We start from the raw sequence: 25,280 nt of genomic DNA, 5'->3' as shown, positions 1-25,280 counted from the left end.
AACTAATTGGCAGTCAATTAATTAGAACTCAACCACTTTCCAATGCAGTGCACACGCAATTAAAATAGCATCAATTTACCTCACTTACATACATCGATAAATATGTATATACGATTGTATTTATGTAGGTTAGATGCGGCGTATACGTAATATTTGCCAAATGCACCATTTTCAAATAGTTTTCATTTTTTTTTTCGCTAGTCGTTTTTGCACTTTGAATGCTTACGATATAATTGAATTCAACTCAATATTCAATATTCATACTACTCGTACTAATTCACCTGCATTTCACCAGCTGCAAAACATTTGCTGCTGCCATTTGACGAAAGCAATTTTAATGCAATTTCAATTTCTTGTCCGCGTGGGCACACACACAAACTCACACACATACACAGGTTTCGTTGACTGACTCGGATCCGTCACAGTTTCGAGAATTCTTTCATCTGTCGGAATACACGAACGAGATCAAGCAGCATCAACCGCTGCGTTTAAAGAAGAAGTTTTACGAGTTCTACACGGCGCCCATTACCAAGTTCTGGGCTGATTCGGTAAGCGCATTTTCGTATACGTTTTCTTTTTTTTAATTATTAGCTAGCGGAAATTAGCAGCCAGTGTTTTAATTTCCGTTGACAGACAGCCTGTGTGGCATTGACTAACGGATAAGTGTTTAGTGTTTTTCGCTGTTCGCTGTATTTAATTATTTCATGTTGTTTTTCTCGCCTGACACCTTGTTTTTTTGTATCCTAGATTGCGTACATGTTCTTTTTGATAATGTTCTCGTTCACGGTGCTGGTGAAAATGGGACCGATGCCGAGGTGGCAAGAATGGTATTCCATAGCATACATTACCACGCTCGGGTTTGAGAAGGTGCGTGAGATTGTATCCTCCGAGCCGGTGGCCATTACGTAAGTAACTCCAAAAAAAAAAACAAGTTCAGCGTGAACTTTTCACTCATTCGTTTGTGTTTCGTTTTTGTTCGTTTTTCGGTTTAATTGCATTCAATTTAATGATTATAAATGAGGCACAAGCGAGTACAAGATCTGGGCATACTTTATGCCCCTGTGCATTTTGATTACTTGGCTTCGTTTTTAATGCGCTTCTCGAGGGCCAGAACCAGAGGCTAGGCCCTCAGTTTGTTCGCTCTTGATTTACGGCTTTCGATTTCTACGCCATCTCGACGCAACGCGTTCAACATTCAACATTCATTAATGCGATTCTGTTGCGGTTGCTACTTGGCTTCTGCTGCTTGTCGTTGCTCTTGTTGTTGTTATTGTTGTTGTTATTGCAGGCATAAATTCTCGGTGTGGGCATGGAACATGTGGAATCCATGCGATGGTGCTGCCATAATACTCTTTCTCATCGGCCTCGCATTTCGCTTTCGACCCGCCACCATGGACATTGGTCGCGTTATTTACTGCGTGGACAGCATCTATTGGTATTTGCGCATATTAAACATTCTCGGAGTCAACAAATATTTGGGTAAGTGCCAGTCTAGCTAACTATTATATATACACACAAAAAATATGCAATAAATATGACGAATTATGCCAAAAGTGGTGTTAATAAATGAAAAACATGCTTATGGGTTGAAAATTTAAATATTTGTAAAACCAAAAAACATTTTTGTTTTTTGAATACTGAATGGATATACTAAATATACATACGCTATTGTAATATTATCTTATTTAGTGGTATTTTATTATAGAATCGCGCAGGATATAAACCCATGCCCTGAGACCTCTTAAAGAATGTCTTGTGATAGCTCTACTAACTGAGCTATGAACGAGGCCTCCGATGCATAAATTAAAAGTGAAAAAATACTAGATTTAGTATTTCTCAATCTAGTATTTTACCTATATATTGCCATTTGAATTCAAAATCAGAAGTAATAAATTCATTTCATTTGCATTCATTGCATTCAGTTGTAGTTTCTTATTTAGTACGTCCTATGTGCACTATTTAAACTTAGATTCTCAGCCCATCTAAAGAATGTTTCGATATACTCAGTGCGTAAATTAAAAGTTTAAAACCTAAAATACTAGATATAGTATTTATTTTAGTGGTGAAAATACTAATTAAAATATTTTCTTTACTAGTAATAATACTAAATTTGTATTAAAATACTAAATGTAAATACTAAATTCAGTATTATGTTATATTATAAATACTAAATTTAGTATTGGTTTAGTAGTAAAAATAATAAATTTAGTATTTATTTTAGTATTAAATTTAGTATTTTAGGTATATATAGTCATTTGAATTCTCAATCAGGATTAATTAAAAAATTTAATCAAAAATACGTATGATTGTGATAATCCGGTTAATTTAACAATTTTAAACAGAATAAATAGTTCAAATCTAGGCTTAAATGAACCTTGATTTTTTGTGTACTTTTTTCTTTGTGTATATATAAGCTGAATAACTCGCGCTTTCTATTTGCCGCATAGGTCCATTGGTTACCATGATGGGCAAAATGGTCAAGAATATGATATATTTCGTAGTCTTGTTGGCTGTGGTGCTCATGAGTTTCGGTGTCAGTCGTCAGGCCATTCTCTATCCCAACAATGAGCCCACCTGGCGTCTAATCAGAGAGGTAGGTCAAAGAAAATATACATATACTACATGTACTTATATTTGTATGTCTGGGTGTGAATGTGTTTGTGTATTTGTGAGCTAAATGAGCTGCTGCTGTCTGAGCAAACACTCTTGTAATTAATTATGGAAAACAAAAACGAAAAAAGAAATTCTTGTAAATAAAAATAAATCTCCAGTTAAGCTGCTCACTTTGTTAGTCTGTGTGAGCGAGTGTGTATGTATGTATGTGTGTGTTTCAAATATTTACATATGTATATTCGTATATATGTATAAGCTCTATGTACACTGACAATTTCCATTTGCAGCTTGACTTGTGTATTGTTGAAGAAAAGAAAATTACTAAAACGGAGTACATGCATTTACTTAAATAGCAAGAAAATGTTTTTTAACTCAATTTCCAAGTAGTACTAAATCAAATAAACAATATATATATATGCTATCTATATAATCGTAACTAAGTAGAACTCGGTTTTATGTTTATGTTTTTCATATATTTCATATTCTGATAAGTAGTTTTCATTGCTCAAGCATTCTCGATTATTGATTGGACTAACGACTCTTTCCCATTTTTATCTTTGTATTGTATTCTTCTTTCTTTCCTTATATGTTCAAAATCTTTTGAACACATCTGACTGAATACGGAAACTCTAAAAATGCCGTTTTTATACTCGCTCGATCGCAACACCATATGAAATCGCACTATTCACACACACACACTCACACATAATGCTTCCAATTCACCATTATTCACTCTTGACTTTCTCTCACAACAACAACTCTATTCACTCTTTGCTCACAATGTATTTACAAATCCATGCAATCATAAATTTCTTGCATTCGCATTTCGCAATCTCAATCGCATTCGCATTCGCAATCCCTTGAATGAATACGCTCAAAATGGCAGGTTATTGCTGGCTCAATTGTAGCGCCCGGATTTCAAGGGGCTCTCGGCCATAATAGTCGTTCACACAATACACGTGTCGCTGGCTTTGGACCCGGCTCTTTTGCTGGCCATCATCGTAGCTATGCCGCATCAGCAGCAGCAGCCGCCGCCGCCGCAGCAGCCGCAGCCGCAGCAACAGGGACAACAAGCCCAACAACAACAACAACAACAACATCAGCATCATCAACAACAACAACGATGGCCCCTGACGTTATGATGCCATCGATAACAACAACAACTCCAACTACATCTACATCTGCCACAACAGATACAACAACAACAACAGAACATAGAGCCGATAGTCCAGAACTTCACAATTTCTTAGGCGGAAATCTGACAAATGTACAACAAAAATTGGTTTGCTATCTAGAGAAGAAATGTGTAGAAATTGAATTGAGCCCGCTGTCCGAAATATACTTAGAATACTATCATATGATGCTCGTACTAAATGGATATATACTTACTATATATATATATATATGGCTATAGATGTCTATAGTTATTGTTGTGCCTACAAAAATATTCTTTCTTCAGTTTTCTTTTCTCCTTTTTGTCTTAATTGGTTTCATATCGATTTCTTACCTTCTTTGTTTTAGAATGTACAACATCCGTGTTTTTGACCCGCTGCGATTTGTCCCTACTATATATATATCTCTCTCTCTCTTTCTCTGTCTCTTTCTCTTCCCTCCACCCTTTTGTGTCTTTGTGACTCTCTCTCTCTCTGATTTCTGCTCCCAATTTTCACTTTATGCTGCGTTGAGCCTTTGACTGTTGTTGCCCCTCTCCCCCCAAAAAGTGATTGATATTGTGCTATTGTTGTTTCTGCTCGGAGCATAAATAAATATGTACTATACTTATTATTTTATATCATAAGCTCACACTTATTTTGCACTCGTATATTAAGCATATGTACAATCGAAAGTGTTTCTAATCGCATTAAATTAACGACAATACTCTTGGGAGACATAACTTAAAGAAAACGTATCGGGAATTGGAAAAAACAAAAATTCTTTTATGATTAATAATTTGATAAACGCTTTCGACTGTAAATAATTACATACTTGAAAAATTTATGCATGAGGCATGTGTTGAATTAATTCATTTAGAAAATTATAGAACTTGCATCTGATAAGTAAATGTGTGTACTCAGTTTTCAATATATTATAATTCGTGTTTTACATGTGTAAACATTTCTTATATCTTTCATTCATTCACTCCTACATTAACTGTCTCTGTTTCTATCCCCTTTTTCGCCTTTCTTCGTTTTACATTCTAATTTGAGGCCTTTTCTGAATAATGCAGTGTGTATTTCATTTATTGTTTTGCATGCGAAATGCTTTCGCTGTTTTACACAATGCCTTGCAGCTCTTTATGTGGACACAAGGACCCCGACTCTGTCCCCGTTCCCGTCTCATGCGCATGTCCTGCAGCTGTTCTATGCAGCTGTTTCTGCTGCACCAGTTGAGATACTAACAGAGCTTTGTGTCTCATCATCATCATCGTAGCCTAAACACAACTCAACCGGGGGCTGAAGCATATTTTCGCTGCATTTTGCTTTCTACATAAATTTCGCAATATGCAAATGTTGTTTGCTCAAATAAACTGTGCTTCCTTCCAAGTAATATCCTGATGCATATTTGATTTGAAAAGCGTTAGCTCACAAACAAAAATAAATAAAAATAAAATCCGATTTTATTATTATTAAAGTATAACATCGCTTAAATATGTTTTCCTTGATTAAATTTCTTTTGATGAATATTTGCAATCAACTACCTGCTGTTTTTATTGAACGCAGTTGAATTCTTTATTAATTAATTTGAATTAATCAGAACTCCTTAAACTAGTTCTCCCGCAGTTAAGCTTGGCAAATTGCTAATGAAAAAAAAGAAGAAAAAACTACTCAATGTTCATCCACATCCGCTTTAACACACACACCGTCACACCCACACATTCACACGCTTGACAGAATCCCCCAGCAAATTCTCTGTGTAAAACTTGCATAAATGTTGACCCAGTCGGTAGCCGATGGTTAAGGCCCAAATTGAATTAAGCTTGGCCATTTTTGTGTGTGTTGCCCCAGCAGCAGCTGCCGTTTAATGATGCCTGTTTTTAATTTATCGTTTCACAGGTCACCTATCAACCCTACTTTATGTTGTACGGCGAGGTGTTTGCCGATGATATCGATCCACCCTGTGGCGAGGATCCACGTCAACCGGCCTGTGTCACCGGTGAGTTAAACACGCAACACACACACTCATCCGGCATTTACTTATACACTTAGTGTGTGTGTGTTTTTTAATATAAAAAATCCACAGGCCACTGGGTAACGCCGATAACGATGTCCATGTACCTTTTAATTGCCAATATACTGCTAATCAATCTGCTGATTGCCGTCTTCAATAATATATTCAACGAAGTCAACTCGGTGTCTCATCAGGTACGTTTACGCTGCGTATACTTAATGTCCACTTAATGCGGAAACTCAATACATTTTCGATTTGCTTTCTGATTGCAGGTGTGGATGTTTCAGCGCTTTACAGTGGTCATGGAATACCAACAGAAACCCGTGCTGCCGCCACCGTTCATCGCTTTTTGCCATTTCTATTCCTTGCTCAAGTATTGTGTACGAAAAGCGAAAGGTGAGCCCGGCATGAGCAAGTTTAGCTTTGTTCCCTGTGAGTGAATCAATCGAGCAACGCTCCCATCTCCCAATCGAACAGCAATAATGTACAATTCTTTGTATTCTCTTTCCTCTGCTGCCATCTCTACAACTGACTTTGTCATCTCCGATTAACAATCGAACCGAAATCGAATCGAATCGAATTGATATGCAACTTTGATTATTGAATTATCAACCAAATTATTATATACATGTTATATTTCAATTTCTATTGTGATTCTGCTCTCTTGATTATTTTTTCTGTATGTTCTTTTTTGTGCTTTTACTTATCAATTGACATGTGTCGCTGTCCTGTTTGTCTATATAGGATTGGAGGTGCAACGGGACAATGGTCTCAAGCTATTTCTCGAGAAGGACGATCTGGAGCGTCTGTATGACTTTGAGGAGGAGTGCGTTGAGGGCTTTTTCCATGAGCAGGAAATCATATTGAATCAGTCAACCGATGAGCGTGTCAAGAACACAACGGAGCGTGTCGAGACCATGTCACAGAAAATCGAGGACATCAATCAAAAGGAGAATATCCAAACAGCAACTGTGCAGGTGCGTAGCATACGTTCACACATACACTCACACACAAAACACTCATCTACGCATTCAATTCGATGCCCAAATTTTAGTTGTTATGCAAATATGCCAATTTTTATACCTGCTATGTACGAGATGGGGTAGAAGGGTATTACAGGTTAGTCGAAAGGGCAAATGTATATTGCAGTTGGAATGTTAAATTTTAAATCTATAAAGAACTATAAAGAACTGTTCGATTTGTTTTAAATACTTTATATGTATCTATATTTATGATATGACAAATAATAAAATTCTCTAAAAATGAATATCAGATATCTCCAAGTTGAACACACAAGTCTGTCTGACTTGTCTTAAACAGAAATTGCAGCAAAATAAAGTAAGGAACTTAATGTAAAAAACTTGTAGTGATAAAAGGTATTTACATATTAATATGATCAACTTTTATAGTACACAAATTCATAATTATGTTACCTAAGAGTAATTACTAAACATTAGAGCAAAGAACTAAAATCGAAGAAATCATTGTATACTCTAAAAATGTGAATCGAGTATTTCACAGTCGAACACAAAAGTGTGCAGCCTTCTTACTTGTTTTCTTATGTAGGTTTTCTTTTTTTCTGTGCTTGCTGAATGAGTCTTTGGCACATTAATTTGGATTTTTACTCGTATTGACAGCAGAGACAGACAAACAGGCATCGTGCATCAGGCGAGCAGTAGTTAAATTGGAAATGTTCACAAAATGTCGAGCAGCTGGACACGAGCTCATTCGTATGCTGTGGCCACACTCAAAGTGATGGGGAGGGGAGAAAAGGGGACTAGGAGTATTTGAATTCTTATTGCAATTTTCATTCGATATCATATGGGGCTATGGTTTGCTTTCTGTTTGCAGAACATTGAATTCCGTTTGCGCAAAATGGAGGAGTCTGCCGAGCAGATACTGTCGCATCTGGGCGTCATACATCGCTTCATGTCCACCCACACCGCTGGCACCGACGATTTGCGCGGCTCCGTGATGAACATTCCAGGTGAAATGCATCGCATGCGCACCATTTCAATGACCGACACCGAGGGTGGCGTCATTGGCGGTGTTCCTGGTCCAGGCAGTGGCGGTGGAGGCGGAGGAGGAGGTGGTGGTGGTGGCGGTGTTGGCAGCAGCAGCATTGCTGCGGGACTGGGACTGAGTGCAACACTTACTTTAAATTCGCTGCAGGTGCGTTGCCTCAGTTTGTTTTTGCGTTTTACTTTTGCCTTTAGCCTGTTGCTCTTACCACAAAACTGTTTGTGTGTGTGTGGATGCTGTTGCTCTCTGTTCTCTTCTTTGATAGGTTAACAATCGACGGCGTTTCAATCGCTCGCTAACCGAAGTGCGGCCGGATGCGTACATCTTGGATGAGGGCACACACTTTGAGGTTGTGCCGCTGCCCGAAGAGCCCGACGAAGTGGTCAAGTCACGGGAGGCCCTCAACGAGCAGGTGGTGCGCAAGGCCTCAATGCAATCCGAGCCCGATTCGGACATCTATTTGCCACTGTCACAGCGGCCTTCGACCTGTGAGACAGTGAAGCGGACGCCATATGTGACTGTGCGCCAGGATACGGGAGCCAGCACCGAGAGCAAGGACACGCTCACACCGATGGGCAACGATGACGATCAGACGCTCGTTGGTGGCGACAATTCCGATGATGCGGCGCCCGATATGACATTTGAGGGTAATTTGCCTCACCTGTTTCTATCGTTTCATTTTGTTTCGTTTCGTTTTTCTTTTGTTTTTGTTTCGGTGTCATTTAATACCCTGTTCCCATTGAAGTGCAGCGTAATAGGAAGAAGGCATCAACTGTCATAGTGCTTTAGCCATGTCCGTCTATAAGAGCTATATGTTTAAATTGTATTACAATACTTTCGATATTCATAGTATGTTATGTTTCAAGTTTGTTTTACTCTTTATAATCACGTGTAGCCACAATTGTTATACGTATTTTTATACCCACTGTCTACAGATAATGTTCCTAATAAGAAAAATCAGCTATTTAAGACCGCTTAAAGTATATATGTCCTTGATCCGATACCATATATGTATATTCGTCTGTCTGCCTGAATTTTTGTATCTACATATAAACAAAAAGAACTCAGAGTCTATTAGTGATAAGAACTACATATTTTTGTTTGAAATCAATATTGAAATTGAAAATTGAATATTGAAAAGTTATTCAAGAAATACTTTTTTAATATAATTTTGTTTTGTTTTAATATTTTTTTATGTTCTTAATTATATATAATATGTTAGCAATCTGGTCTATTTTTTCCGTAAGGTACGGTATATTTTGAATGTAGTAGTATATTGATTAATGAAATATAGCCCTGCGGTATATTTTAAGACTGCATTTATTGGAATAGATTATGGATATCTCACAGTCGTAGCTTTCTAATTTGTTTGCTCTGCCACAAACCCATTAATTTATTTGTTTTATTATGTTAATTACGCATTAGTGAAATATACTTTTATATGCATTAGTTTTGGGAACAGGTTATTTCATAGTCGAGCAATCTCGACTTTAGCTTTACTCATATTACTGTGTATTCTCCTGTTTTCTGTTTGTCTTTCTCTGTGTTTTCTCGTTTCTGTTTGCTTTATTTTCCTTGTGTTCTATTCTCGCTTCTATGTTGCATCAGCAAGACACCATCGCCTTGTTTGAACCTCAATAAAAACGTATCCCAAATTATTCGCATACTACACAGCTGCCAGGCACCGAGCGATGCGACAACGCACCGTCTCGCTCTGCCGCCGTAACTCGGAGACGTACTCGCTGACCGGAGCGGACATCAATCGCTCGCACATTAGCCTCAATCAGTTGGCAACGCTGTCGCGCCGCCAGCTGAGTCTGACACAGTCTGAGCCGGATAGTGACAAGGATACGCCAGTGGCCAGTGGTGGCCCACCTCCAGGTAAATGTTGAACAAATACTAAATTAGAGAGAAAGAACAAAAGATAGATATGCATAAACATATATCTATTGTATGTAGAGAGAAATACACACAAACACATACACATTCAATGAGAATGAAAGAATGCAGTAGCTGCAAGAAATGCGCTCCAAAATTCTGGTTACTAACCCTTTCATGCCCAAAAAAACTACATCCGTCTAACTAATCTCCAACTAATCCAACCAAATACCAAAAAAAAAGTACCAAACATGCGACCAATCCAAGCAAACGAATTGGCAACTAAAAAATTGCATTAATCCACAACCAAAAAAAAAGATAAACAAAAAATATGAGTACTTCATACAATGCACAACTCGTACTATATTTTTTCTCTCGCCGCACACTACTACAAAATTTCTTTTGTTGTTGACGCATTTTCAATCAAAAACAAAAAAAAAAACCAAAACCAACCGTAACCTAAACTCGACTCAACTCTAGGTAAATCAGTATTGCATGCGAAACCCTCCAGAAATATATTGCTGAAACTGCACAGCGAGTACACATCGATAACGGACGAACTGGAGAGCGTCTGCCATTTGATTGCTTCGCCGACCGTCTCGCTGCAGAGCAACCAAGGTAAGTTGGTGTTGTGGCCATCCACCCAGCTGGTTGACAATACGACTCAGGGCAAGCCACCAACGCCCACAAGCAACCACAACCACAACCAAGACCAAACCAACCCTTCCACACCCCCCAAACAAACAAAAAGCAACAACTACACCCCCCTACTTTCTTCTACTCTCCTAGCGTTTTCTATATAGTATATATTTTTAGCGTTATCATTTGTTTGCCAAACTCCAACTGCAACTCCAGCAAAAAAGAAACAAATCTTAAACTGAAATTGTAATTTGTAAATAGCTAACCAGGCGTATGCGTAATATTCATTTGCCTTCTGCTTGTGCCAAATAAACCCCTAAACAAAAAAATGCACTACGCCTGCCTTAACGCAACAGCTTGTCAAATACTTAAATTTATACGATGTGTTTTCGTTCGTTTCACAGCCTCCTTGGATCGCCCCAAGACGGAAATGTCACGCGCCGAGGCCGCAGCGTTGCTGGAGAAGAAGCATCTGAAGGAGTGCGAGGAGAACGACTATCGCATACTCGAGGGTCTCTTCGAGGCACGCGGCTCCATCGATGCCAGCGTTCAGCCCTATGAGGTAACACACAAAATACTTTACTTAGTTATTGTTGCTTATAAATGCTTCATCGATTTCTCTACAGATTGGCGTCTCTATAGACTATAGTCATCGCTATCCGCTGCGACGGGAAACAGCCATTGAGCTGTCGCCCTCGAAACCCTCAGCGGACAGCGGACTCATGGGTGCCGTGGGTGGCGCTGGCGGCGGTGGAGACAGCAGTGACACCAGCGGTGCGGGCACAAGTGGCTTCCAACTGAAGCACGAACGTCCCTGGCAACGCAACTCATCGATGGAACAGCAGACGTATCAGTCACCGCTGGTGCCAACGCGTGCCACCAGCGACTTTCTCAATCCGCCCTACGACAGCAGCGGACGTCTGTTCAAAAAGTCCAGCGAGAGTCTGCAGAAGAACTCGAGCACGGACACCGATTACTCGGCGCATCCGTATCGTTTCATCAAGCAGAGCTCGAATGAGACGAATACCTCGCAAACGGGATCGTATAACATTGATACGCCATCGTTGACGGCGGAGCCATCGCTGGATGCTGGCGATTCGCATTCGGCAACGGGGATTAGCATGATGAGTGTTGGCGCTGCTGGCGGCGCTGCGACAACGCGTTACCAGCCGAAGCGCACGGCGTCTGTGGGCGCTGCCGATGGCAGACGTCTGCGAGACGATAGCTCCAGTTCGCTGGATCTCAGTGCTGCGCCAGTAATGACGCAGGCGCAGACGCCAGCATTGCCAGCACTGCCCTCGCGTCCCATGCAGCTGAAGAAACAGTTTAGCATGGACCAAGGCAAACCGCTGTCGGCGCAAACCAGCGCCGAGACATCCTCCTCAGCGGAGCCCGTGACTCCAGCGGCCAAACTGATTTCAACACTCAAGCCGCCGTATCAGGCCAGCAAACTGGGCATGAATGTGCTCAAGGAGAGCAGCTCCAGCACCGAAGAGTCGCGCGATGGCGAAGCCCTATCCACAGCCTCGTCGTCGGCGAAGAGCAGCCATGCACCGTTGGCCATACCACAGATTAGCACACATCTGGTGCAGGACGAGATTGCCAAGCTGTCGTCGAACATTAAGAGCAGCACGGAGTCGGAAAAGGATCCACCATATAATGAGACAATGTGTTAAGCGTCGTCGTCGTTGTGTCCCTCCTGTTGATGTTGCAATTAAACCAAAAATAGTTAGTGCTTAAGTGTTTTACCCGCCCAAACACAAACACACACACACAACAGATCGATCTAAGAATACTATATAGTATGTTTAACTAGTTGTATAAGTGAAGCCACCTTGTGCTCAATATCGTTATTCAGTCAACGATTCTTCTTTTTTAAATCCCCCATATATCCCAGTTGCTGAAAGTACTGCGACAATGGAATGTTAAGAAGAGGAGAGAACAATATTTAAATACAAATTAATGATAAATCACTGTATGTTATTCATGAGAAAGGCAGAGCCAGAGGCAGAGATGCACCTGACGATTTAGTCATCATTTAGCGCATATCAAGGAAGCAAAAATGAAATATTATATACAATGAAGATCGAAATGAATCCCCGGTGTATGCAACGCAATTTACGTATGTGTTAATGATTTTGGACAATACATAGTACACAGATTCTCTGTATTTTTATAAGATGTATTTATTTACAACTCATACGTATAGATTACTAATCACTGATGATGATGATGATGTTATTACCGAGGAAAGAATGTTACACAAAATGTTAGTACGATAAATGCGTGCATTTCTCTCACAACTCCTATATATCTTTTAAATATCACTTCTTAAGCAAACAAAAACATTATAATACCACCAATTAAGCTATGAAATGTTTACAGTGTCTAGAATTAGTCATCGATACATATATACTTGCAAACTTTCACATATCTCTCAAACTCAAACTATGAACTTATCGCTCCTAAAAAGATGAAAAAACAAAAACAAAGATATCGATATTTAGCTCAATGCAACGTGTTGCAAGTACTTATACTGTGTGTGTAAATTGCACCTTCACAATACCGCGATATCAACTTACTGTGTATATTTGTGCGTGTACTTTATATACTATATAACATAGCTATGTATGTGTCTGTCTGTCTGTCTGTTGTTTGCCAGAGCAATTAGTTAGTCCAGTTGTTACTTATTTAAATGTCGAAATGTCTATGCGTACATGTGTGTAGATAATCTATGCTATATATTATACTAGTAATTGTAAGTAACCTAAATCAAATTGTGTATATACTTATATAAATAAACAAAAAATATATTTTTCATATAGAAAACACAACGGAAAAATGCGAAAAAAAAGAATTCGGTTAAATTATTGTTAACGATTTGATTCTTGTTAAATGCCGCAATGCGCTGCTATTTTCATGATTAGTTGTAACGCAAAACAAAATGAAAGAAAAAACAAAAATGTTTGAAAACTTTATGAAATTTTTGCATTTTATTAGAGTTAGGCAATGTACTTATTGATTTTAAGAAAAATAAATTTTATTATATTAATGGCTCGTGTAAAACATCGCATTGCAGAACTCATTTCAGTATTGAAATTCCCCCTCCGTAAAATAAACACAAATATCACTTTCGGTTACTCGATTAAAAAACTCATTTATTTAATACTTTCTCTTATATGATACTAGGATGAATTTTTGCATACAATTCTCGTTTTAGTTACCATCGGATTTCTCATCTCACATTGTAAACAAAGTTCAAGTCTTTTTTGTTGCCATTTCAGCTTACAAACTAGGAAGAAAGCTATTTAAACATTTATGCTTAATACAAAATCTTTTGTTTTTTTTGTTTATAAATAATTACAATTTAATGGCAATATGGCTTGGGTTGAATACAAGCTCAGCTGTACATAAACTAAATGCGAATGAATAACAAATTACAAGGCACTCACTCCCGTCCTCTCGTCTTCTCGATTCCTCGTCGTCTTCTTGTTCAATAAAAAAATCCACAAGAGCATTCGATGCTTTGTGGCACTAGATTATCATTTACTCCTATATTAAATTTGTTTTTTGTTTTGTTTGTTGTCGTTGGATCCTTCATTATTGGGTCGTATTTGGTATTTCGATTCTCCTCGGACACGTCCATTTAAAATGTGATGTTTGTATACGCGAAAGTTGCACAAAGTTTACATAAAAATTAAGAGCAATGATTATCACAATCTTGAGCTTAGTTATTGTCACTGTTCAGGGTCTCAGCCTCGGGTTCCACGGGACTCTGTTGCACCAGCTTATCCAGCTCATCCTTCTTCGTGCGCTCGAAGAAGCCCAACTAAAATATTGATGAGATATTATTAAAAAAACTATCTTTAATTTGAATATTCTTGGTCTTACCTTGTACATGCCGTAAGTTATGGCTGCCAGCAGCAATAAGCCACCCAGAACGGACAAAATGATAATCCAGATATTTAGCGTCGTTTCCAGATGCTTTGATATAACAACAGGATCGATCTTTCGCTTAATGGCCAGCGAAGAGCCCAGAGGATCGCCCTCTTTGCGCATATTCAGATCAATGAGTATGGCAAAGAACTCCCAGGGATCAATCAGAATGGCATTGATCTCATTCAGATCGACACTGTAGCGCATATTCAAATTGACTGGCTTCTCCGGCTTGAAATTATACACACGCATCACAGCACGCAGGCAGATGGTCATCTCGGGATCCCTGCAGTTGAACACAATAGTTCGATTCACCGGCAACTTGCCCTTGAAGTCCTCGCTGAGCAAATCGTGCGCCTTGATGTTCGTAATTCGCGCATATTGCTCGCGATTGGCGGTCAACGCTTTCAGATCGCGACGCTTGCGTGTCATGGATGCTGTGGCCACCGAATCCGAGTCGAGTTCCTGCCACGACTGATGCACATGTCCACTGGTGGTCGAGTCGTAGTGTGCCCCATTTTGGCTAACCACAACTGTGTGCTCAACGCGGCTGCTGCTCGAAGAGATCTCAACTGTGTTCATGATGATTTGTGTGTTGTTCTGATCGAGCAGCTCAATGGCCACCAGCTGGGAATCGTAGGTGGCCTGCATGGTCAGATTGCTCACATTGATGATGGGAATGGTGGCAGTGGAACCCGAAACTCTGTAGGCTACGGGAATGTTGAAGACAATCTCCAGGCCATCTACTGTGCTGGGACCGTTGCTCTTGATCTCATAGTTGTTGGTGATGTCTGCCCAGTTCTTGTAATGCTCCAGATCGATCGAAGCACTTGTCTGACCACTGCAAGAGGAAATTAAATTAGTAATCATTTTAAATAGTTCTTGATTTTCTAGCTTACCCTGAGGCATCGATTTCCGTGTACTCCTTGAGCGCAATCAAACTCTGCAGCTTGTTGTCACTCGGACTCTTCTCGGAGCCCGTGCTGAAGACCTCCGCACTGATGGTCAGCGCATGTCCCGTTAGACTGCTTACATCGAAGCTGATGGTAATACTGTCCTTGTCCCCCTTGCCCAGGGGACGTCCATTGTTCAGATCACAGACCATGACGGATTCGCTCACCTTGCAATTGCCGGGTATTTGTGCAAAGTTCAATTGACTGGAGCTGGTGACATTCAACTGCGGAAGGTAAGCGGACTCTCCTTCATTGCTGACATCATAAGTCAACCGCAGCACCTTCGCGCTGCCCAGAATAAAGCTGGAGCTGTGTTTGACGAACAAACAAAGTATTAAATAAATAGGCAATCAAGTTTAATATTGATTTATTGCTGACACGCTCTCTCTCTCTCTTACCTGGCATCTCTTGCCGTCAGACGCAGATCCGCAATGCAAATCTCAGTGGCACAACCGGTGCTGAATATGATCTTCTCGGTGAAGACCTTGGCATCCTCGGGATCGACGGCCACGCAAGTTTCGCAGAACTCCTCGGAGTCGGGCACCTTCTTGATCAGCTCGTAGTGCATCTCCAGCTCGATGGGCTGGAAGATGTCCTTCTCACTGTAACGCACCTCCACAGAAAACACGCGACACTGTTGCGTGGTGCCCGCTGTGGCATTGAAGCTCAACTCATTGGATTGTGATTGCGTGAACTTGGCACGTTTCAGCTGCTCATCGATCACAATTCGCATGGCCATGTCCTGTTGCTTGGCCGAGCTCGCCGTGGATGTCGTCGTCAGTCCAAAGCAGGCTGTGACCTCTACATGATTCTGCTCTGGTTTAATCTCACGATTCTGGGATCGAACACTTGCGTGCAATTTAACCACAGGATAAGCGCGATACAAGAACAATGCTTCGGCATTGGGTGCTCCAACTGCAAAGTCATTGAATCCATTGGCATCGATGTCAGAGCCACGTGACAAACCATGTCCAAACATGTGACTGCCGTACTTGGAGTCAGTTGTCTGTGGCGAGTCGAGGCGCTGACTGTACTGATCCCGCAGTCCCTGCTGTCCACCCAGATAGATAAAGACGGAGCCATTGCCCGCAAAGGGAGCGCCCACAGCAATGTCTGGAAGAAGGGGAAAACAGTTTGATGAATATCGCAATCAATGCGAGCGAAAGTGTTACAAATTTGCAAGCTGATGTGCGGAACTGCTTCACAAATGTGTTTTCTCATTTCAACTTGAATAAACACAACACACAACCACACCCAAAACAGTGAGTGCTCTGCGTCAAATTCTTTCTTTCAAAGTCAAGCCGCGGGTCTTAAGACTATAGCGCACATTGTGTGACATATCAGGCAATAAGGGTATTAAAAATAAGAGTTTAGCTTGTCTATTTTTGATAGATAATTGACCTATTCTTCTGAAAGTTATCTTAATGAAACTTCGCACAAAGCTGTATATATGCTTTAAGTAAGTTCACTGGGAGTTTAATCCAGATTGTCATGCAATATAATATACATAAAGAATAGATTAATCGTATCATATATATTCATATGGTTGATGTATCTTTAATCTTCTAATGAAACTTAATTTCTTTTAAAAAGTAATTTGACACTATTATAACTCTAAACTAGAATAACATTGAAGTCAACTTAATAGAACGTGATATAAATTTGTTTTCATTCTGCTGCAAATTTGATTGGATCGGATTACATTATATCATACAGCTTTCTAGCCATTTGACAAAATAGTGAATGATAACTTATTCGTCGGAATTATAGTAAATATCTAGCAGATTTACGCGCATCGTTACAAATGGAATTTTTCTTAAACTTTATGTTTTCTTAGATTTGTTTTTCATTTATGTGAAACCTTTTAAAAGAAAAATTTAAACTCTTTTCTAAAAATACCTTGCGAAATTGCATATTTATTGTTCAGTCTATAAACTTACAATAGAGAAACCGAAATGTGTTTTCTGTATAAAATTGTCATCATTACGAATGATAAAAGGAATGTCAAGAAGAAAAGATAAAATATTTAGATCATGCATCATAATTAACACTTAATTCAATTGACTTTACGCTGTCCAGAGTATTTAAGCATCGACGTGTCGAAATTCAGTTTTGGAATGTGTTTTTTTTACTGTCATCAACACGAAATGTTTTACAAAGGAAGTGGAGCAGGCAACAGGCAAAAGAGGGGCAAGCGGGAGAGGGAAACGGGAACTGTGGCGAGTAACTTACCGTTGTAGCCGTCGTGATTAATGTCGCCCAGTCGGGTCAGCGTGGTGCCGAAACGTGCCTTGGCCGTAATGGGCAACGGACAGCGGATTATCTTGGACTCGAAATTGTACTGCAATTGATTGGCCCCACATTAGTCAGAATAACGAAAGAAGAGAGTGTCAATCGAGTGTTACTCACCCGTCCCTTGTTGAGGAACACGTAAATCGCGCCGTTATCATGCGAGTCTTCGTAGGAATGCTGCGGCGCTGAGATGATGACATCGGTGAGGCCATCGCCATTGAGATCCTCGGCGAGCACAGCGTAGCCAAAGTACTCGCCAAATTGTTCGCCCCGGAACACGTGATATTTATCGATTGTCTTGCTGCGTATATCGAAGATGTAACCCTCTCCAGACTGTTCATTAGCCTGAGGTGCGGTGGCCACATAGAGCAGACGCTTCAGGTCTTGGCTATCAAAGTGACCCGAGCTAACAGAGTAACCAAAGTAAGAGTCATCCGGTTGATTCCAATGCGACGGATTGGGTATGTCCGTTTGATAGGTAACTTCCGGTGCGTAGTCAATGTAATCACCACCACTTCTGGCCTTGCGATGACTCCGCGTCTGACTGCTCGTATCACGACGACTCGCCGATGGATCATCCACCAGCGAGACCTTGCGATAGCGTATCACCGAGCCACGCCAGGTGTAAATACCAGGCGCACCGATCAGAAACTGTTCGTTGTCATCGGAGACATGGGCGCTGAATCCCTCCTCGGCGAGTATATAGTAATAGTATCGGTAATCGTTCTCCTCGCGCACTTGATCTGTTTTAAGACGTAGCGGAGAGATCTTTGTGACATTCTGTGGCTGATCGGCGAGAGTATCAGACACCCAGTAACATATGCCATGCATGTGGTAATCTTTCGATGAGGGCGCTATGAAGCGCGGTGCACAGACAAGCAACTTGTCCGTATCCTTGGTGCCGCCATCCATTGAGCCGCCCAGCCATTGGAAATCCCTGCGCTCCGAGTCCCATGTGTATTCGCTATTCGCAATGTTGCGATTGCCATGCCCATCGAACACATACGGACTGCAGACGCCAGTCGAAAGGGTGCATTTGTAGACGGCACCCGTCTCATTGACGTTGCGTTGCGCCTCCAATGTTGACTGAGCTTGGGGCGCACCCACAAAGACACTAGAATCGAAGAAAAGATATGTGAATATCTTCAGTACACACAACAATCTGACACTGAACCGCAGCCCAATTGACTTGCATTAGTCAGCCAATAAAATACAAAAACATAGAAGAAGCAATTGCCTATGCATCATCATCATCATGAACAACAGTTACGAGCATTAGTCGATATTTTTCTCCATCTAAAAAGAGAACTCAGTTCGGTATTTGCTTTTCAGTTGTGTGTCGAGTGTTTTTTTGCTCAGTGACCAACCAGATAAAGACGCTATCTGTGAGCATAACTGTCGTATACTTGATAAACTACTTGTGTACAAATTGTTGTTGCCAGCGAGAAATTGTTCCAACTGTTGAAAGCTTGAATTATCACCGCTTCACGTGCAATTTTAAAAAAGTTATGCGAACAAAGAATTTTACTATTCATATTTTTTTGTTAGTTTTTTTCTATTCCATTTTTTGAGTTATTGCTACTTGCAACCGTCTCGAATTTTGCAATATTCGTTGCTCTCACAAATACAGCGATATGAATGAAGGTAATCTTATCAACGAAAATCGACCAAAAGCAAAACTTGATAACGAAAAATTGGCATTGACTAACTTTTAGCTAGAAAATCGACTTCGAATATGTATCGGCCAGACATATTCAGCCCAGTTATATATAGAACGTGCAGTAATGCCATTCATGAATATTTGTTAGCTCATAGGAATTCAAGTGCATTCGCCATTCTTTGCAATCCAATTTTTATTTCCGCTTAATGCCTTGACAATAAGTATTAAGTGTACATTTTTACAACTTATAAAAAGAGTTTTTAACTCTGCTTTATTTCATTCACATATTTTATGGCCCCCAAAGCTGTAAGTCCAACTGCTGCCCCATCCCATCCCAACTTCAGCGATCTTCGATCCGATTTGGATGAATCATCCAACACACTGAGCTCATGGCTCACAACTCCACTCACTCACATAGCCACACAAACACATGCACACACACACATGCACAACCTGTTTGCTAATAGTATAACGGACAGAGAAGCTTTGAGAGTGAACCAAAGTCTGATCTTGGAACGGCACTTACCCGTGAGGTCTCAGGTTGATGCTATAACCGAAATATGACGCACGCACTTTCGGCATCACGGTGGCAAACTGTGGATCTTTGATCACACTATTCGGGCGGGGTGACAAGTTATACGCCCACACACTGCTGCAGCACAGCACGCACAACAGTAACAGCAGGATCGGCGGCAGAGACCAACGACCTTGCCGCACCATGTTGCATATTGTAAATGGAAAAATTCCCATTTTTTTATGTTTTTGAATTATTAAACGGGTTTTATTATATGTTTGTAGCTATGCTATGTTTCGATTATATATTATCACAACTGCCACACAACAAACACACGTATACGCAAGCACACACACTCACGCCCAAGGTGAGCTAACAGCAAAGCACACTTCGTTGTGTGTCGAACGAACGTCTAAACGCGACTGAATTCATTGTTTCCGAATTCGTTCGCTTCGTTCACCCGCAACTTACAGGTAGCTTTTGAGCGCGTGTCGCGGCACTCTCTTGGCTCTCTTGTTGTCACGCGCTCTCTCTCTCTCTCACTCACTCAATAAGCGTGAGCGGGTTACTCACTTTACCGTTGCCTATCGCAGTGCAAGTGAAAAAAGCTTCGTTTTTATGGCCGTGTTTTGTCTTAGCTTAAGAGCGCCCACATTTAAATATAGTAAAATAAAAAGCCGTTGCATGGACTCTAAATATCTTGAAAATATAAATAAAGTGACCTAAGAGCAACTTGCAGCAAAGCGTTGTTGTTGTTGCTGATAAGATAACACCGAAAGCAAAACAAAATTGCAAAAAAAAGGCATAGCCGACCGGTTACAAAGCTTTCTTGTTTAGCATGCTGGCGGAGTGCGAATTACTTAATTTAAACCAATTTTGCTTTTCAAACGCTGATTTCTCCAATTCAAAAGACTCTCTGATAAGATGGCTCCCTCAACGTTTTGCCTGCAACTAATATTTGCTGCTGAGTCAGCAGGTAGATGAATCACACTCTCCCATTGCAATGGGATGCTCACAATAGTTGTAATCAATTTTCCGGGCCAAATTTGTTATGGTCCATAAAAAAGCGAATGTAATTAAAAATGTCAGTAGTTCGCAACATCATGACAAGCACTTGCCAGTTGGCTACTTAATAATGGGAAGCGGCACTTATGCAAAACTCAACAAAAACAAGCAACAAATATTTGTTATTACTTTCGGCAATAACGAGTAAACATAACAATAACAAGTCAAAACATACAATAACTGACCGTCGTCACATCAAAGTCAAGACTTGAGTACGCGTATTTCCCAAAAAAATTGAAACCAGCGCATGCTCAGCTGAATGACTCACTCACTCACTATGTAATGTGTCACCCAGATATATGTTATAGCAGAGCATGCAGACTGCAGGGGATTCGTGATTACATACAATGCCGGACATTTAAGTGGAAGCGGATAAAGATTTCTTGGAAGGCGCACTTATTTATATCTAACAATGTGAATACTATATTTAAGTTAGAATGAAATCTAATTTAAATTAAAGTATACTATACATATACATAGTATAGTCATAATACTAATACAACTGCATGAGTTGCGATGATTAAATACGAAAGTGGTTTACCCTTAAATTTAAAAATACATGATGTAAACAACTGCAATATATATCATAAAGAAAAAAAAGTAATATATAACATAAAGGAAGCTAATTTTATGAAATTAATAATATTCAAATTCTTGAAAATTTCACTGTGCTCAATAAACTTTCAAGTGCATTTCTGTGATTTGTGAATTTGATTTAGCTAAAGGTATAGGAATACTCCAAGTATTTTATGAAATGAATTTTTAAATAAATCATGTTTACTAAATTCTAACTAACTATATAACTAGTTAAGAATAAGCCTTATTTAATATTTCGGTAGATCTATCTTAATCTTTTCGCTATGGGATATATTTCTTTAAATTTTCCTTTTATAAGACGAATAAAAAACATTATAAAGGCATTAAAATATTCGTAAAGGTTACGTTGAAATGACTTAACCCAAACCTATTAATTTGCTGCAAATTTTCTTAAAATCTAACAACTTCAATCTTAGCACCAATTAAAGACCTTATCGAGAGCAATAAATTTCGCTTTTGTTCAAAACAAAAAACCGTTTTGGCACATGTTTATTTTTTCACTTTCACTTTGCGATCTCAGCGACATGGAAATAATTTTTATTTGTTGAATGATAAATTGAAAACGCTTAACGAAATTACAGTTGTGCGAATTCTCCAAGTATTCCATTATACATATTAAATATAGTTTTTCTACTCGATTTAAAGCAATACGAAGAAGATTTGCTTTGTTCGATGTGAGTACATATATTTTTGGGGTAAGGAGTGTGGATAGTTTTGTAAGAAAACTTTGTAACTACACAAAGGAACTTGACATTGTCGGGGTGGCAATGGGAAGTGGCAAGTTCCACTGGGTGTCCAAATGTATGTCTGCTGCCTTGGCTGGCGCTTTGTTTGAATCTGAGTGTCTGTGTGTGTGTGTGTGTGTGTTGACTGCGGGGGATTGGAACTCGAATGAAACAGTTTATGCGACCATGTAAGCAGACATAAAGAATAAGCGGACGTCAAAAGCCACACAAATGTTCGTTCTTTCTTTTCGCCTTGTGTGTGTAATTGCTGCCATCTCCATCTCCATCATCATCAGCAGCAACAACAATAATAATAACAACAACAATAACAAAAGCTACTTGCGGTCAACAAACGCTTAAGAACAAAAGTAGCCGCTGCTGCATTTTTTGGTGCTCTCACTCTCTGCTCATTTTGGATTTGGGTTTAATGACCAAAGAGAAGGCGTCTAAAAATATTTTTGCGGTGTAAACTGTGGCGTCAAAGTCCGTGGAGTTGTTGTTGCTGTGTGTCTCCTCTTCGCTGTCGTTGGGGGCGCTTGCAGTAAAGTGTGCTTATGCATTACAATATGCAGCTGTTGCTGTTGCTATGTTGTTGTTATTGCTGTGGCATGAAGGCGCCACGAGTGTCAAAATATTGCGCAATGCATTGCCTGATCACTTTATCATATTATATTCTTGTGCAAAACAAATGAATCATAATTATTCCCGAAATGGAAAATGTCGTCGGCGACTTTTGGAGCAGCGGTAATTTTCTAAGAAGCAAAGCAAACAGACGACAACAGAATAAAGTCAGCGAAATTATTTTCACACATGGAAACAGATTTATAAATAAGTGCTTCTCTAATAACACATTGAGAAGACTTTCCATATTCCCACTTTAAGCATTGCAAATAATACATATTTTGTTTTAATGCACTAATAATCTTTTTAGCGCTATTCAAAATGCGGAAGTCACCATTAAAAAAAAGAGACCGAGTTCATGTTTTTACTAGCTTCAATTGATGTGAAATAAATTACAGGTTGTCGTGATTTTACGCGTAATTTCCGTAAATAATTAGGCGTACTCGAACTTAATTTCAGGGAGCAGTGAAACGAGGCTAATAACAATAAAAAAAACGAGTGTAGTGAAGATCAAATACGCTTACAGATTGTTCTAGAGAAAGAAGCACACACAAACTCTTTACCGACTGTCAACAAACACATTTGAGGAAACTGAATTCTTTCATTTAAGTTCTTGGAACCTCGTGAAAATATGCTTAAATGTTAAGTAACTAACTGGTTTTAGTTTGATATGCAAGAGGTCAATTTCTGTGGTCCATAACATTGTTCCACTTATGCGCATGTCACGTATTTTTAATTATCAAACAAGAAGAAGAAAACTTGCGCAAAGTTTTCGAAATGATTATAATAAAAGGGTGTGAGATAGTTGGCGAACTTAAAGTGTGAATTCTTTTTTAATGCTCAGCTCGGACTTTTCGGCAATGTTTACTTTCCTTTTGGGACTCTTTCATTGTGTATTTACTAGAAAACTTGATTTCATTTGATTCGCTTCTTTTTAGTTGTTAGTTGCGATGATGTGATGTCATTGTTGGACCCGTATTCTAAACCAAAAGCGGACGCCAGGTCTACAGACAAGTACACACACATAGTACGAGTATGTTCGAGTATGAGTAGTGAATATGAGTGTATCCATAACAAATGTGGGTCGCGCCGGTCTTCAGATTCGGCTCGGAAGAGACTCGGAGACAGAGAGAGTTGGGTTTGGGTTTGGGACTGAGTTCTTTTGTTTTTTGGTTTTTGGGTTTGTCAATTGCCCCTCGCGGAGATCTGTGTGTTGCAATTGAAATTGATGGCAATTGTGGAAGTGTCTGTTATTTTTAGAAATTTGTAGTTGTTATTCTTTTAAAGTGCTTGAGTTTAACTATTAGATATTTCGCTATCATCCAACGTTATGTTTTGTTTATGGCGTGTGTTTTATTTGTGCAGCTGCTAACTTGAAATTGATGACTGGGAAACGAGTTTGCTTACCACAAAAGTACACACAAAAGTGAACCCATTTGTGGTTTGCTGACACACGAACATAAGATACTTGTATTATTTGGCAAAACACAGATTTAATTATGGTGCAGCAAAAAAAAAAAAACATAACAGAAAAGTAGTCAAAGTGTTAAATGCCAAAAGCTGCGCTTCAGCACATGCTAATTGACGCAAATCAAGTTTGAACTTTTATTCTCTTATGATTTGCTCAGTGCTGAAGTAACTTCTTTGATTGCTCAATTTAGATGGCAGAGGGTAGAGGGGAAGAGGCAGCTGTGAATTATTATTGACTCAGATCGCATAATTGTGGAACGCCTGAAAGGCGTCGCTTGTCTCGTTTATCGAATAGCCAACAAAAAAAACATATCGTAAAAATATGTGTATGCAAATATTTGCACAAGGCGCCTGCGAACATGGCTTTCACACAAACACAGGCACACATACATGTGTTATATATGTATAACAGATTAGCACACTCACCTGGTTTCACGCATGACCAATGTGTAGCCGAAGTAGGAGCTGCGCATTTGGGGTAACTGGAATTTCAGATGTTGCGGTGCGCGTATCACAAAATTCGCTCGCGGCGAATAGTTGAAGGCGTTCGCAACGTTGTTGTTGTTGTTGTTGTGTGGGCAGAGCTGCAGCAGCAGCAGAAGCAGCGTAAACGCCGGCAGCGAATTGAATATGCGGCTCATCTTTGTTTTGTGTTTTGTGTTATACTCCTTTTTGCTGGTAGTTGTTGTTTTACTTGTTGTTATTCAATTTGAATTAACAGACATCGAATTTAATTTGCGCATGCGTAATTTCACTTAAACTAAATTGAATTTGTTTATTTCAGAGTGAGCCGAACAACACACACACATACGCACACATACTCTGAATAATTCCTTTTATTGAGCTAATAAATCACAATTAAAACGAGCACTGCATTATTTATGATTAATTGAAAATAATTCGCGAGAACACGCATTTTTGAAAATCGCCTTTGGGGTTATTTAATTATTTACGACGACGAGGAGCAGCAGTCAAACTTGTCTGCCAGCCTGCCTTTTGTTACAATTTATTATTGTCGTCGCCGTCAAGTTGTTGTGTAAATTTCGCGCCGCGACACGTTTTAAAGCGGCTTCGTTGTAATTGCACTTATATAAAATGAATTCCTAAATTATATTTCGCGTACGCGT

General features: G+C 39.6%; 2 protein-coding genes across 25 annotated transcripts in view; one reads left to right on the top strand and one right to left on the bottom strand.

Moving 5' to 3' along the window:
* The window catches only part of LOC132793008 (transient receptor potential cation channel trpm), a 60,067-nt gene extending 46,110 nt beyond the window's left edge, over positions 1-13,957 (top strand). For 18 of the 23 annotated variants that reach the window (XM_060802578.1, XM_060802577.1, XM_060802583.1 and 15 more), the window contains 14 exons: positions 396-548; positions 748-905; positions 1,289-1,479; positions 2,448-2,593; positions 5,667-5,766; positions 5,854-5,975; positions 6,054-6,177; positions 6,526-6,758; positions 7,633-7,953; positions 8,069-8,450; positions 9,478-9,684; positions 10,162-10,299; positions 10,725-10,882; positions 10,947-13,957. In XM_060802578.1, the coding sequence (XP_060658561.1) occupies positions 396-548; positions 748-905; positions 1,289-1,479; positions 2,448-2,593; positions 5,667-5,766; positions 5,854-5,975; positions 6,054-6,177; positions 6,526-6,758; positions 7,633-7,953; positions 8,069-8,450; positions 9,478-9,684; positions 10,162-10,299; positions 10,725-10,882; positions 10,947-11,996 (3,483 nt within the window). In that variant the 3' untranslated portion in view covers positions 11,997-13,957. The other 5 variants (XM_060802586.1, XM_060802573.1, XM_060802588.1 and 2 more) reach the window with 4 other exon arrangements.
* On the bottom strand, positions 13,451-24,950 carry LOC132793009 (integrin alpha-PS3-like). 2 transcript variants are annotated; one of them, XM_060802592.1, is made up of 7 exons: positions 24,580-24,950; positions 17,619-18,615; positions 17,442-17,550; positions 15,608-16,322; positions 15,156-15,518; positions 14,212-15,097; positions 13,451-14,149 (listed from the first exon to the last, which is right to left on the bottom strand). In XM_060802592.1, exons 1-7 carry the CDS (start codon positions 24,792-24,794, stop codon positions 14,048-14,050), a joined length of 3,387 nt encoding a protein of 1,128 aa, XP_060658575.1. In that variant the 5' UTR covers positions 24,795-24,950; the 3' UTR covers positions 13,451-14,047. The 2 variants fall into 2 exon arrangements, with proteins under 2 accessions (XP_060658575.1, XP_060658574.1); XM_060802591.1 differs by lacking the exon at positions 24,580-24,950 and adding an exon at positions 19,688-20,094.
* Between the last annotated feature and the right edge of the window lie 330 nt (positions 24,951-25,280).

The sequence above is a fragment of the Drosophila nasuta genome, chromosome 3 (genome assembly GCF_023558535.2).
Source record: "Drosophila nasuta strain 15112-1781.00 chromosome 3, ASM2355853v1, whole genome shotgun sequence".
Classification (NCBI taxonomy): domain Eukaryota; kingdom Metazoa; phylum Arthropoda; class Insecta; order Diptera; family Drosophilidae; genus Drosophila; species Drosophila nasuta.
The sequence above is the reverse complement of the archived record's forward strand: the minus strand, read 5'-3'. Positions and strand labels throughout refer to the sequence as shown.

Excerpts from the sequence above, each read along its gene's own strand:
- LOC132793009 (XM_060802591.1), bottom strand. The coding sequence starts at position 19,911 with ATGGGAATTTTTCCATTTACAATATGCAACATGGTGCGGCAAGGTCGT. Across the intron at positions 16,323-17,441 it reads TAATCACGACGGCTACAACG|ACATTGCTGTGGGCGCTCCC; the intron begins GTAAGTTACTCG and ends CCCTTCTTCCAG. Across the intron at positions 15,519-15,607 it reads CTGACGGCAAGAGATGCCAG|CTCCAGCTTTATTCTGGGCA; the intron begins GTAAGAGAGAGA and ends CGTCAAACACAG.